This window comes from Pocillopora damicornis, chromosome 9 (assembly GCF_964200805.1).
Source record: "Pocillopora damicornis chromosome 9, jaPocDami1.2, whole genome shotgun sequence".
Lineage (NCBI taxonomy): Eukaryota > Metazoa > Cnidaria > Anthozoa > Scleractinia > Pocilloporidae > Pocillopora > Pocillopora damicornis.
Window position 1 is genome coordinate 19,957,568 of NC_142678.1, and position 14,372 is coordinate 19,971,939.

At 37.2% G+C, this 14,372-nt stretch overlaps 1 protein-coding gene across 2 annotated transcripts; it reads left to right on the top strand.

Annotated features, from left to right (window-relative positions):
- The first annotated feature begins 7,434 nt into the window (after positions 1-7,434).
- LOC149040550 (uncharacterized) lies at positions 7,435-9,639 on the top strand. 2 transcript variants are annotated; one of them, XM_089181767.1, is made up of 2 exons: positions 7,435-7,450; positions 7,980-9,639. In XM_089181767.1, exon 2 carries the CDS (start codon positions 7,985-7,987, stop codon positions 8,888-8,890), a length of 906 nt encoding a protein of 301 aa, XP_089037893.1. In that variant the 5' UTR covers positions 7,435-7,450; positions 7,980-7,984; the 3' UTR covers positions 8,891-9,639. The 2 variants fall into 2 exon arrangements, with proteins under 2 accessions (XP_089037893.1, XP_089037895.1); XM_089181769.1 differs by lacking the exon at positions 7,435-7,450 and adding an exon at positions 7,798-7,816 and having other exon boundaries at positions 8,004-9,639.
- The last annotated feature ends 4,733 nt before the right edge of the window (positions 9,640-14,372 follow it).

Here is a 14,372-nt window from a genome sequence, read left to right on the forward strand (position 1 = left end):
TTCTACTGTATTTCTAGAAGATTACTAAATTTTTTTAATGCTATCTTTTCTTGGAGGCTGTAAATGTTTTTCAAGCAATTGATATCACAAGTTGCAAAGCTTTCCACTTATTCAGTGAACATCGAAAAAGTTCTACATTATTAAACTCGTCTTTATCGAAAGAAAAAATGGGAATAAGCTGAATGATTAAATTCCCGGATCTGAATCTCGCATAAAGAAAAACGAGGATCAGTTTAAGTCAACGGACGAAACTTAGTTGGTCAAAACACGTTTAAAAAAAAATAGTCATCCTTTATGTTTTCACCGTTGTTGTTTTTGTGAAGAAGAAGCGTCAGCTACAGCGGCGGAGTACATATTTGATCATCCATGTGTCTATAGTCGATCTCTTAGTGGGCGCAGTCTCTGGGCCGCTACAGATTGAAATAGGAATGTCGCAGTTCTGTCCTCTATGGAATTACAGACAAAAGACTATTTCGTCTCAGCATTTATCTTTTGCATTTGTATATTTATTCTCGTCCGCTTCCCTCACAAATCTTATTGCTATTTCCTCAGAACGGCTACACGCAACATTTTGTCCATTCAGGCATCGCTTTGTGAAGAAATGGGTTTATAGAGCCATAATTATCGTCATTTGGTTAACTATTGTTAGAGAGGTCGCTCAAATTTTCTTAAAGGGAATTGCTGATCGAGCTGTAATTAATACTTACTTTTACATCCTATTTTATGCAGTTTCTCTATTTGCTATTTGTGTATATTACATCCTCATTACCATCAAAGTACGATGTAGTCGTCATCCTTAATTCCATTCTTGGTCCAAAAGAGAAAGAAAACCGACGGGTACTGCGCTTATCGTCTCACTTGTATAGTTACTTTGTTTTCTACCCGCGATGATATATGGAGCGTGTCTTCGCTTTTCCTTCACTTGCTTCAGAAATTTTCATATTAATATAGCTGTGATAGTTCTATTTTTAGCTAACTCACTTGTAAATCCTATAATTTACGCTCTTCGGATGCCAGGATTCAGAAAATGTTTATTACAGCTATTTTACAGGGTCCCTTTCTCGTATCGCCCCAGCAAACCTGCCACTTCGTAACCTTAGGAGAGCATAGATAAATGGTAGGAAAACTATTGATGAAGTTTGTTACTAAATAACTTTTACTTCTTAGTCGAGCATTATGCATTTCCATCTTATTTTTTGGTTCCCATTAAAATCTTAATATGAATAAGAGAAACTACGCAGGTGATATACGAACAGATAATTGATACAGAATAATTTTCCCTTTGAATAAAAACAGTATACTTAACTTACTCGACGTTGTCATCATTTCCATGACAGCTTGACTTAAACCAAAATAAATGCGACTCTTAACAAGCCCGGGATAAATAACTTAGAGGGACTCTTCCACCCCCTCCCCCACCCCCAAATGTAAAGGAGGCTGTGTGAACACTAAATAAGTCCTCTATTGCCTAATTGAAAAGCACCTTGCGCAAAGCAAAGCGATACAAAAATGTGCGCGAGTGAAAAAGTCAAAATAATAATTACAATAATATAATGAATAACCATGGTCATTATATGGACAGGAGCGTTTTAACGGCAACTGAAACACTCATGTGCACACTCGTAATATCAATACGACCACCACATCCCGGAACCGAGTGACGTATTTTTCGTATGTAACAAGTGGTGTGGTGATATTGAGCAACGATGTCAGGATTTGAGTCTCTTTAAACTTTGCTGAGTGAATTTTGTTTGTTTGTTTGTCGTTTGGAATATTAACTGGCGGCAAGATTCGTTGTGGTAAGCGACGAAGATGTAAATGAATTTCCCGAACAACGAGAAAACCAAGATTTTCAAGGAATTTCCCGAAAGCTGCGATTAAACATGGGTCAATTTTTATCTGTCCGTACTGAACAGCCTTAAATGGTTTTTATTGAAGAGAGGCTGAAAATAAAAGGATCTGATGATTTTAGTCAGAGTCAGTAATCGAATTTTATTTAAGCTTATTAAAATAGATTACATGTACATGTATCTTGGCCTAACTGACGGTGTTATTTTTAAACCTTTTTATATTTGGACATCGGGAGTTTTGTTTCTATTAATACCCAGTATTAATGTTAAAGCCAGGTTTACAATCTCAACCTCGTATATTTATTGTCAATATAATTAGAAAGAAAATTAAACGGTGGCTCAAAGATATGAATTTGATGTTCTCGTGATATGATAAATATCTTACTGGTTTGCTGCGCTCACTTGTTTGATATTGTTTTTGCCACTCGAACAAAAAATTCACGTACTCTCGCCGTCGTGTAATACCCCTAAGTTTTCGACCAGTCGAGCAAAAGAGTCCAAAAGGCAGACCTTTTATTTTATTATCATTTTTTTTATGGAGAAGGGAAGAAACAGAACGATTGCGCTTTTGCCTATTCACACGTGTAGGAAGCGAACGCAAATGCGAGCTCAAGACAATGAGAATTTTTTATTCCTTGCGTTGACGCTTGCGTTTGCATTTGCGTTGGGGTCGTTCACAAGAGCAATTCCTTGCATTTGCATTTGCGTTTACATTTTGAAGTGATTGATTGGCCGAGGGAGGTGTGAGTACTAATCCTATTACCCTCTTTGGAAATTAATTCTACTTTTCAGAGCTGGCCCAATACAAATATTACACGTACTTCAAATCGATGTGTCAGCTTGGAACTTAAGAACATCTCGGATAAATGGTTGGAAAATGCGAAAAATGCTTGAATTTGATGTGTTCAGGCAGTGAGTAACTGTTTTGCTAAAAAAGACTATGTACAATCAGTTTTTGCGTTTTTTCAAAGTATACTTAGAGACTGAGAACTGAAATGAGGAAAAGAGCCGAACTTCTTTTGCAATAGCGGCGAAATAAAGGTTCAGCTTGCATACACCAATACCCTGTTATTTTATTTAGACCGGGAAACTGAATTCTGTTGTTATCGTCACTGACAATCCTGGCAACTGGCTGTGATAAAAATTGCAATTATGATCTAAGCTGAGTAACCCAATCCGAATCAACTAACACCTTGCAGCAAGAACCGCCTTAATTAACGACTACTGAAGTTGACACTCAGCCCCCTGCAACCACGCATTTTCTTATCCGTAAACTAAAAAATTGCTCCTACCTTAATATTTCAAAATTTTTGGCTCTTACAGGTTACGATATTCTCGCAAAAGTGCACCCGAACTAAGAACGTTTTGCAATGGTTTTGAAAAATCCAGGTCCTGAGAATTCCAGAGGGTATGCTGGTAAACCGTAATTTTTCCAGAGCTGTGTTTACTGAGTCAGGTTGAAATATTCTTTTTATAAGTGATTCACCCATTCATGGAGACTTAATTAAAACGAAAAAAAGCAAACAAAAAATAGATGAAAAAAAGAAAAGGAGAAATTCGGGTATCTTAACACTCGCTATCTTCTTTTTAACCCTTTAACTCCCCGATCTGATTGTTAATTCTCCTTTCTACCTGTTACCCATTTCCTTGTAAATTTAGTTCTGAGAATTTTGTGTTAGATCAAGTTAACAACTTCTACCTGGTAAGTTTAAATATTTTCAATTCATTACCTGTTTGCTGGATAATGTAGGGATATTATAGGGAGAGGTTTCATATTGATCACTTTTGGGAGTGAAATGGTTAAGTAAGAAACTTTATTCCGGCTTTAATCGCCTTGATTTTAAATTCATCTTTTCAACCGTCGCTAATTTCACGTAGATCACGTGATGAAATATTTGATTAAACAATGAATCGTGCGAAATGAAGATTACGGAACTATTTCATCGTTATCAGTAAGAGTAAAATGCCTTAACGTCGCTGTGGATCAGTTATCCAGTCTGTTGTTAGCTCGATAATAAATGTATCGCTGGTATCCATAACAATGAGGTGAACAAAGAACTTAGCGATATGGCAGCTGTTGCACTTCCGTTTGCGCGACGAAGTGAAACATTCAAAATGACGTTTAGTTTGTTTACATGTAGTGTGAAATTTTAAAGACTGCTAGTTTTCATAAAAAATTCATTCACTTTACCAAAATAAATCCATCACCGTGGGTTAACTCACAAGTAGCTTAAAACGAAGCAAATATCTCATCCAAAACATAAACTGTTGGAATATTTACGGCGGTTTTTAGGTCACGGTTATTTTTAAAGCAGGTTTTATTCCACAGCTATTCGAGTTATCCTGCATGAGCAAGCGACCTCTTACCAAATTGTGTTTCTTACTGACAACTAATTACCGCAGCAAAACGATGATTTTAAAGTTTGCATTTAACAACTGTTTTTCCTCTTTTGATGTCAAAAAATTTCATCGACCACTTTATCGTTGCGTTTTATTGCGTTTGGCAGAAAACAAGAGGGAAAAATCATTAAAGGAGGCAAAAAATTTAGCCATTGCAACCACATACAAATTGGGAGCCTTAAGTTTCAAAAAGGCTGATTGGTTGAAATGAGGAATTTCTTGCAAAGCCATCAATGTACGAGTCTTATAGTTCAGTGTATTGGATCAGCTACTTCAGTGCAAAGAATATCAATGTTTTTAAAAAGAGCAAATTGTCTTGCCGAATTCGAAATTAAAATCTCGCCGTTCATTTCACAAGAAAGGCTTCAAGAAACGTTCCTTCCATAGGCTTCTTTTTATGGGCAACTGGGTTTATGATGTCTTCGTTTCGGATTGAAATGCAAACAGCAGCAAGACTCCTGCAGTTTTAAAGAATTGAAGTGCGTGATCAACAAAACTGTTTAAATGAGCGTCTATGTTTATAGTCTAAACACGGTTTTGACGTTCCAAATACGCTTGTATTTTTAAGAAATGTACTTTACAAAAGCAATGGAGAACTCTTTGCCGCGTTTCCAATGAACAAATAGAGAAGCCTTGAAGCGGTCAGAGCATGAAAGAAGTGTAGGGAGAAACACGAGACGTAGGCAAGTATTCCCAACTTCTTGAGTGCTCTAGCCACTTCCCAAGTGCTTTACAACAGAACAGAGCACAGTCAAGGCTTCTCTATTTGTTTTATAATAAAGAATCCGTTAAATTCCCCAAGAATTACTTTCAATTTTCAAAACAAACTTTATTTCCAAAGCGAGCGACAGTATCGTCAGCATGCTCTATATTCTCATAAAGCACGCTACAATAAGCCAATCAGAATTCCTGTTAGAATGGTTCAAATAATCTGATTGGCTGTACAAGACTAAAGCTGTCAAAAATTTCAAACCATCAAAGTTCAAAAACCATTAAAGTTCATATTCTGCAATATTTTACAAACTAAAATAATTCGGCATGTCGAATTTAACACTTTTGCCCGAAGTTTTTTAGTTTCTAATACAGAATCTGAAAGTGGAATGTTCAGTGAAATTTGGCCCAATCGTGGCTCACAAAAATACGCAAGTGGATGAACGACAGCCGAATTCACCAGGACATGAAGATCGCTCGGAATGACAGCGCCGTAAAACTCGGCTGCAGTGACTGATGTGGCCTTCCACTCAACGCATTGGAAAGGTTATCAGAGCAAGCTCTTATTTTTCAACTCGAAGGGTAGTCGATTTAGTTCCTGACGCTTGCTCCACTGCGGCGACCGAAGATCGCCATTATGAGTTAGCCTCGATAGACCTTAGCATGATCGCAGTCGCTCTAACACCGTCATGAATTTTAACAGTTATGCCAGGTTATATTTTTCATCATTCCTGTTTTTTTTCTGTTTTGTTTTCAAACACTAAACTTTATATACCACACAAGTGTTAGCTGTGTTTGATTTTTATTACCGTACGTACACTTGCAATCTAACTGAGCGTGAAAACCTTTAAAACTCGGACTGTCTATCTTGTTTTATCTTTGATTTGTTTCTGCTCACGTTACAGTAACGTAAATTACTGCGCTTGGCGTTTTTGCAAACCTTTGCTCGCTTGCTCCGAAATTTCACTTTCAATTAACGAGAGAAAAGCTAGAAAGAAGTCCCGGAAAACGTCGGACAAGGTACAATTTGGCAGATGGCGTGACAGCTTTAGCTCAGTTCTATGCTCTATACTCTCATTGAGCACGCTCTTTTAACCAATGACAGCAGATGTTATATCCCAATTTATTATAAAAGTTCATAGAAACCGGCCAGGTTGAATAATCGTGCACTGAGAGAGTACTCCAAAGTTCTGCATTTCCGTTTTAAATAACTGCTTTTATCGTTCTCCCCAACCCCCCACCCCACACCCCTCACCCCATTCGAGAGAAAGTAAGGCAATATAATCATAATTCCTCACTTGAATTGCCTCATTATGTATATATTTGCATACGTTTTAAATACAGTCTTCAAAAGTCTGGATTCGTTTTTGTAAATGAACGCAAAAACTCCAGAACAAAATCGTTTCAAACAAAACAAAGACTATAGGAGCCAAAAACACCTTAAAACACTACACTTTAAGTATCGTCTGCTGCCTTTGGATATTGTAAGATCTGGGATCTGCAATATGGTTTCGCGATACACTCCAGTCTCTGAATGGAGTTTTGGCTGAGCGTAGACGAGAAGACCCATATGAGAGTTGACTAACGATAGAAACGATAGAAACATTTAAACGACCGGAATGAAAAGCAATGCGTTTTGTCGCTTTTAGAAAACTAAACAGCGATACAGGTGCAACGATTAGTGAGCTTCCTTTCAGTTTTCTTTTTCTCTGAGTGGAAAAAAAAGTAATCCAGGATGATGACTGAAATACCCTAACCAGCAACTGCACAGATAACTAAGAGAGAAATAAGATAGAATGGGGAACACATGATAGGGTCTCAAAAATAAACAAATAACTGCAGCTGCTTACCATCAGAGGTATTAGAACCACCACTTTGAATGTAGCCGATAACCAAATTATAAATATTTGTTGTTTTTATTGCTACGGGGAAAGGCAGAACGTTGAGTTTTCAAATGGCAAGTATCAAAAAAACCGGAATCATCATGAGGAGAGAAGACTATCTTTTTCCACCAGAGTTAGAGTTAATCAAATACAAACACAGCGGCAGATCTAAAGAAACAAATGTCATCGTGTTATTTTATTTTTTAAAGTTTTCTCGGCTGGATCATTTTTTTCCGTTTAATATTATATATTCTTAAGTACTAACCAACAGCTTTTAAAAATTCAACTCTTTGATCTGGGAAATAGCTCATCTCTGATAGCATTTTGCAGTTTGAATATGATAAAGTAAAGGACTTAGTCCAAATTAACGCAATACAGGCGTATGCTTCTATCCAAAATTTCGGGTAAGTTGCACTAAAATTACCATGCTCTAATTTCGAGTCTTGATAGTGATGTGTTAATTCGCTATCACTAATCCTTGGCTTGTCGTTTTTTATTCATTAAGAAAACCCCCAACTTGACTTATATTTTTTAGAGGATACGAAGTACTTCCTTATTAGTGAGGTATGTTCGTAAGATTTCATTCGTTTACAAACTCTAGCTTTGGTGAGATGAGGTAAAGTGAGTTAAAATGGGCATGGGTGGAGAGAAGTTTGCACTCTTCCTCAGCATGCTACTTTCTTTTCTATTTGAAAACTGCCCTTCCGCATTTGACTTAAACTTAATTCGTTGAAAGGATAGAAACACTTTCGTAATCGGTGAGGTAAGTTCTATATATTCTTAAGATTCGCTTGAAAATTCTGCCTTCGATGGAATGAGGAAAACTGAATTAATATGGACGGAAATATTTCATTGTTAATCTTAATAATCGTAACGCGACGAAAAAGACATCTTACTATAACTTGTTACCTATGATATTGACAAAGGAAGAAATTTATCCGAAGCGAGAAAAGACTATGTCTAAACTTCTGGGTGTAGTAAATAAAACATAAGAGATTTTTTTCCTTTTAAAAATGTTGGTTATATCTAAAAAGCAATATTTGACATATATCTCCATTGAGAATATTGAATTAATATTTCATTTTATCTCTAATTGAACTGTTATGTTATTTTTGCGGCAGCTAACAGAACTCAGAGAAAATGCAGTCTTCCTACTCAGCTTCGCAATGTATTCCATGGCTTGTAGTCCTCATCATCGAATGTCTGGCTATTTTCATCCTTAATATCATCACCATTGTTGTCTTTGTGAAGAAGAAGCGTCAGATACAGCGGCGGAGTACATATTTGATTGTCCACCAAGCGATAGTCGATCTCTTAGTAGGCGTAGTCTCTGGGCCGCTACAGATTGAACACACAATCACGTGGTACTGTCCGCTGTGGAAGTACAGACGAGATACTATTTGGTCTAGTCGTTTATCTTTTGCATTTGCACATTTATTCTCGTTCACTTCCCTTACAAATCTTATTGCCATTTCCTTAGAACGGCTACACGCAACATTGTGTCCATTCAGGCATCGCTTTGTGAGGAAATGGGTTTATAGGGCCACAATTATTGTCATTTGGTTGATACCTATAGTTAGAGAAGTCGCTCAAATTTTCTTATGGGAAATTGCTGATACGGTGGTAATTAATGCTTACTTGTATCTCCCATTTTATGCAGTTTCTCTATTTGTTATCTGTGTATCTTACATCCTCATTGTTATCAAAGTACGATGTAGTCCTCATTCTCAACTCCATTTTAGGTCTAAAAGAGAAAGGAAACTGACGGGTACTGCGCTTATCGTCTCACTCGTATCGTTACTTTGTTTTCTACCAGCGATGATATATGGAGCATGTCTCCGCCTTTTATTCACTTGTTTTAGGAATGTTCATATTCAGATAGCTGTGCTAGTTCTATTTTTAGCTAACTCACTTGTAAATCCTATAATTTACGCTCTTCGGATGCCAGAATTCAGAGAAGGTTTAATACAGCTAGTTTACAGGGTCCCTAACCTTTCTCGTATCGCCCCAGCAAACCTGCCTCTTCGTAACCTTAGGAGAGCGTAGATAAATGGTAGGAAAACTATTGATGAAGTTTGTCTTTTAAATGACCTCAACTTCTTAGCTGAGCAACATACATTTCCATTTTATTTTTTAGTGGTACGAGAGTTGAATAAGGATAGAAACGGTACAAACTACAATATATCATTAAATGATGATGCTCAAACCGTTTCAATCGGAAAAAATTTTCCGCTCAAACGTTATTAAGCAGCGAGATATATCGCACGTCATCATATGGCTCTAGACGGAAATTATCAGACATACAACCTTATCTTAACACCAAATTGGTCATACCAGCGAGTAGAATTTCTTTCTGGCGAGGTAAGACACAGTTAAGACCTTAGCAAGAACGATAACCCCTTTTCGCAGATACCGCCGAATACAAATCGTACCTTCGCACAGAAATTTCGCTGGATAAGTTCCCGCGCTTACCTGATGTTTGGGACTTGCTGAAATGATATTTCATACTAAAGGAGCTCCTTAGTAAAGACGCCAGAAATGTATTATCAAAATATCTACTCAATCGTTTCAAGCGTTAAATGATACTCTTGTATCTTTAGAACATAATGCATTGGAAATCTCTCTCGAAAACAAGGTCCTTACCGAGCGCCTCAACCACCTCCATGCTGACTAAACTTATTATTTTTCTGAACTCAATTCAAAAATTTTACCTAACGTTTCCAAAGAAAAAGTTGAAATCCCCAAAAGTACCCGAGTCATTTGGAAAAACGTATTTTCAAAGAAAAGTTAATAAATCAGAAAAGAAGAAATTTGTTCGAACAAGAGAGAGAGACTAAGTCATCAAACTTCTGGATATGTATTACATCATTTACACTGATTGAAAATGTGTCAAAGTACAAAAGAAAGGTAGCAAATATATTTGTGTTGCTATGGTTACTGACAATCTGAATTGGTGATCAATCGGGATAAAATTTTCAACTATTTTTCTACATCTGACTTTCGCAGTGCCAATCAAGTTACATCTTGCCGCAAGAGCCGCCATTACATAGTTTGACTTCTCGAGTTTACCCAAACTCCATTAAAAAGGAAAAACAAATTACAAATGCACCTCTTATTTCTAAAAAAATCATTCAAAGTCAGTAAGTTTCAATGATATAATTTCTCCCGAAAAAACCAAAAGCTTGCAAACCTCCATTGAAGGATTTTACAAACTATTTATTTCCACTCGTTTGAAGTGCTTATGATGATTCTCTATATTCGGCTGTTTTGAAGGTGGATTTACGACGATACAGGGACTTTAATCACACTAACAATCGCGGAGTTTAGGCGGATGCTTCTATCTGTGAGTCTTATTCAGCTGCACTAAAAATGTCGTTCTCCTTTCAGCTACTTTCTGTCAATCATTCGGAAAAAACTAAATTGGAGTTCTAATAGTGATGAGTTTAGTCTGCATTGCACTCTTCCTCAGCATGCTACTTTCTTTTCTATTTGAAAACTGCCCTTTCCGCATTTGACTTAAACTCGATTTGTTAAAGAATAGAAACACTTTCGCTACCAGTGAGGTAAGTTCAAAAAATTCGTTTGCAAATTCTGCCTTCAATGAGATGAGGCACTGATCACTGATCACTGATAATCTTATGATAATGGTAACGCGACGAAAGAGATATCTTTCTCACGCTTGTTGCTTTAGATATTGAAAAAGGAAGAAATTTCTCCCAAACGAGAAAAGACAATGATTAAACTTCTGGGTGTGGAAAATAAAAAAAAGAGATGTGTCTTTGAAATTTTCAGAGCGGAAACAACAACAACAACTGTATTTCTAATTACAGCTCCGACAAGAGGAGCAGGTCTCTCTACTGTATTTCTCGTAAATCGGTTTAAATTTTTTTTTTTGGAGGCCATAAATTTCCTTCAAGCAATAAAGATCACTAGTGACAAAGCATTCCGTTTATTCAGTGAACGTCGAAAAAGTTCTATTTTATTAGATTCGCCTTTATGGAAGGAAAAAGAAAAGGAATAGGCTGAATGATTAAATTTTCGGACATGAATCTCTGTTCTTAGCTAACTCACTAGTAAATTCTGTAATTTACGCTCTTCGGATGCCAGGGTTCAGAAAATGTTTATTACGTTTAGGGTCCCAGACCTTTCTAACGCCCCAGCAAACCTACCACTTCGTAACCTTAGGAGAGCGTAGATTGATGGTAGGAAAACTATTGATGAGGTGTGCTTCTAAATAACTCTAACTTCTTAGTCGAGCAACATGCATTTCCGTTTTATTTTTTGGTTCCTATTAAAATCTTCACATGTGTAAAAAAAATACGCTAGTGGTATACGCACAGATAATTGATACAGTATAGTTCTGCTTTTAATAAAAACAGTTTACTCAACTTTTTATAAGCCTGAAGTTGTGATCATTTGTATAACGGCTTGACTTGAAGTAAAATAAATGCGACTTTTAACAAACCTGGGATGAATAATTTAGAGGGACTCTCCCACCCCTCCCTCACCCATATACGTAAATGAGGCCGTGTGAACACGGAAAAAGCCTTCTATTGCTTTATTGAAAAGCACTATGCACAAAGGAAAGTAGTGCAAAAATCTGCGCGAAGTAAAAAGTCAAAATCGTATTTACAACCTCTTGAGTAACCACAGTTATTATACGGACGGGAGTGTTTTACCGGGAACTTAAACACTCACGTGCACACTCGTAATATTAATACAACCACCTCATCCAGGAACCGAGCGGTGAATTTCTCGTCTGTAACTCGTGGTGTGGTGATATTGAGCGACGACGACACTTTCCGAGCCTGTTAAAACTTCGCTGAATGAACTTAGTTTGTTTTTTGTTTCGAATATTAGTTAGCGGGAATATTCGTTGTGGTAAGCGACAAAGATGTAAAACGGGACAACCAAGATTTTCAAGGAATTTCTCTAACGTGGCAATGTATTTTCGAGGCTTAAAAACTCGAAGTTCTCTACTTACCCTCTGTACGATTCACGAGCTCTCGAATTTTCCGTTTTAGAGGGACGTTGTCGATTCTCTCCAAGAGGTCGTACAGAGATTGAATATTTGGGCTGACTGACTCGAACCTCTAGGCTTCTTGCCTCATGGCAAGGGCCTCTAGAGAATCAGAAACTGGCATTTTTGTCGCGAGTTTAATAATGACTTAGCGAACGACAAAAAGATACCTATTTCTTTGATCCGCGAGGCGATCAGAACTCAGCTGTTTTGTTGTGAATATATTGGCACCAGTGTCACGCAAGCGTGGGAGCGAGTCACACGATCCACACGAACATCAGTCAACCTTCGGCATCCGACGAAAAACTTCACAACTGTTGTTTATTCATGATATGTTTTAATACAACGCCTCAAAATTTGGGATTGTTGGGTTGCTTTAGCCCTTCCATGGTGATTACGATGAACCTTAGGCATTTTTGGAGTCTCATACCTTAAAATCGAGTTTAGAAATTGGTCGTAAGAACCTTTCAGGAGAGAGAGGTTTGCGTATACGTTACACTTGCTGTTTCGTTCACCTTTCGGGCATACCTCTTCTCATCACACAATAGCAGGTTTCTATCCTTTGGTTGAGAAAGATCTAATCTCACATCCGACGGAAGGTTAATCTATTCTAATCTTTCAAATGTGCAAGATAATTAGCATGGAACATTTGAATTATGACACGAGAGCAGTCTCTTGTTCTAAAAATCCCGCCATAACTGAACTCGGACAACCTGTTCTAACCTTTCTTTCACGTACCGCTCAATAGTTTTCCGCTTTTGGTTTGTACAGTCACACAGAAAGAAAAATTCCAGTTCAGACAAGTGTGATATGTACTTGAAAAGGATCGAATAAAGAGTAATATTGAGTTTTTATCAATTTTTTCGAAGAACCGCTCCGTACTTTTTCCGTTGCCTAGACTTTCACCTCGCAAAATCACTCAATGACTGAAACTCAAGCTCGGACAAGTGACGAAATGGAAGAGGATCAACGTCAAAAAAAATTTTAAGAAAATTAATAAATAATATTGATCATACTAAACAAATACACATTTTTCAGGGTTGCGGGGAGCACGTGGGTCCATAGTGCATTTAACAATCGCGATCGCGAACTTTTCGATAAGCTCTAGAAAGGTGTCATTTTATTTTTGGCAATGGACGGGAGAAATGGACGATAATTAAATCCCTGAAACATCCAAACAATGAAAAATAAAAATAGAATTTTAATCATGCACTAAATATTTTCCCTTCGGATCAATTGAATGTTCAGGTAGCTTTCAAAACTGCTCTGTCACTTGTTTTCAGGATAACTTTCCCATCAGAAGCATGGAAAGACGGCCATATTTTTGAGAAATATACTTTACGAAGCAATGGAGGACTTTTTACCGAGTTTTTACAAGTTCATCGAAACCGGTTAGAGTGAATAACCGTGCATTGAGAGAGTACTCCAAAGTTCTGCATTTCCGGTTTAAATAACTCCTCTTATCATGCTCCCTCATAGCCAACCCCCTTCGAGGGCAAGTACGGAAAATGTAATTTCTGACGTTTGAGTGGCATGGGAACGAATTAGTCAGAAATTGATATTCTGACGGCACGTTGAAGAGGTTCGCGTGGCAACACGGTAGTTCCGGATTATTAAAGCGTTTCACGGGGAAATTAGGTCATTCTACGTCGGTCAGTCTTAGGTTTGACCACTTTTTTTTTTTTATTATTTAATGTAATTTTTTTACAACTCTCTGTAAAATATCACTGCTTTCATTGTATTTTCTGTGTGATTAGTAGTGTAACTAGGTTTATTTTAGTTACCCTTTCCTCGGGGTATAGTGCTGCTGCATTAGATGAGGAATACGTTTCCACATATTTTTTGGCCACTTCTAAAGAGTGGTTTTTTAGTGGTTTTTCGGATCTGGCGTAGTGCAGCCTATTTTAGTATAACCCTTCTGTTTTAGTGAATACTTGCAGTACATTGTAGATTGTAGCAGGATGTGTAGATTACAAGACTGGCTGACTCATCCTAAATAAACTTTCACATTGAATATCTCGCCTGAGTGTAGTCAGAATTATAAGTCTTCGCTTGATTTGCCTCATTATGTATACATTTCCATACGTTTAGAATACAGCGTTCAAAAGTTTGGATTCGTTCATGTAAATTATGTAAACGAACAAAAAAAACTCCAGGAAAAAATCTTTTCAAACAAAACAAAGACTATATAGGTACCAAAACACCTTAAAACCCTATGCTTTGAATATCGCGGGTTGACTTTGGATTTTATGATCTAGGGTCTTGCAAAATGGTTACGCGATACACTCCTGTCTCTGAATTGAATCCTGGCTGAGCGTAAACGAGCAGACTCATTTAAGAGTTGACAAAGGATAGAAACGGTACAAATATCTAAATGATTAAAATGAAAAGGAATGCATTTTTTCGCTTCTAGAAAACTAAGCAACGATACAAGTGCAACGATTAGTGAGCTTCCGGTCAGTTTTCCTTCTCTTTGAGTGGAACTAGAACTGGAACTGGAATTAGTTC

What these genes read in the sequence shown, in the direction of transcription:
- LOC149040550 (XM_089181767.1), top strand. Translation starts at nt 7,985, where the DNA reads ATGCAGTCTTCCTACTCAGCTTCGCAATGTATTCCATGGCTTGTAGTC.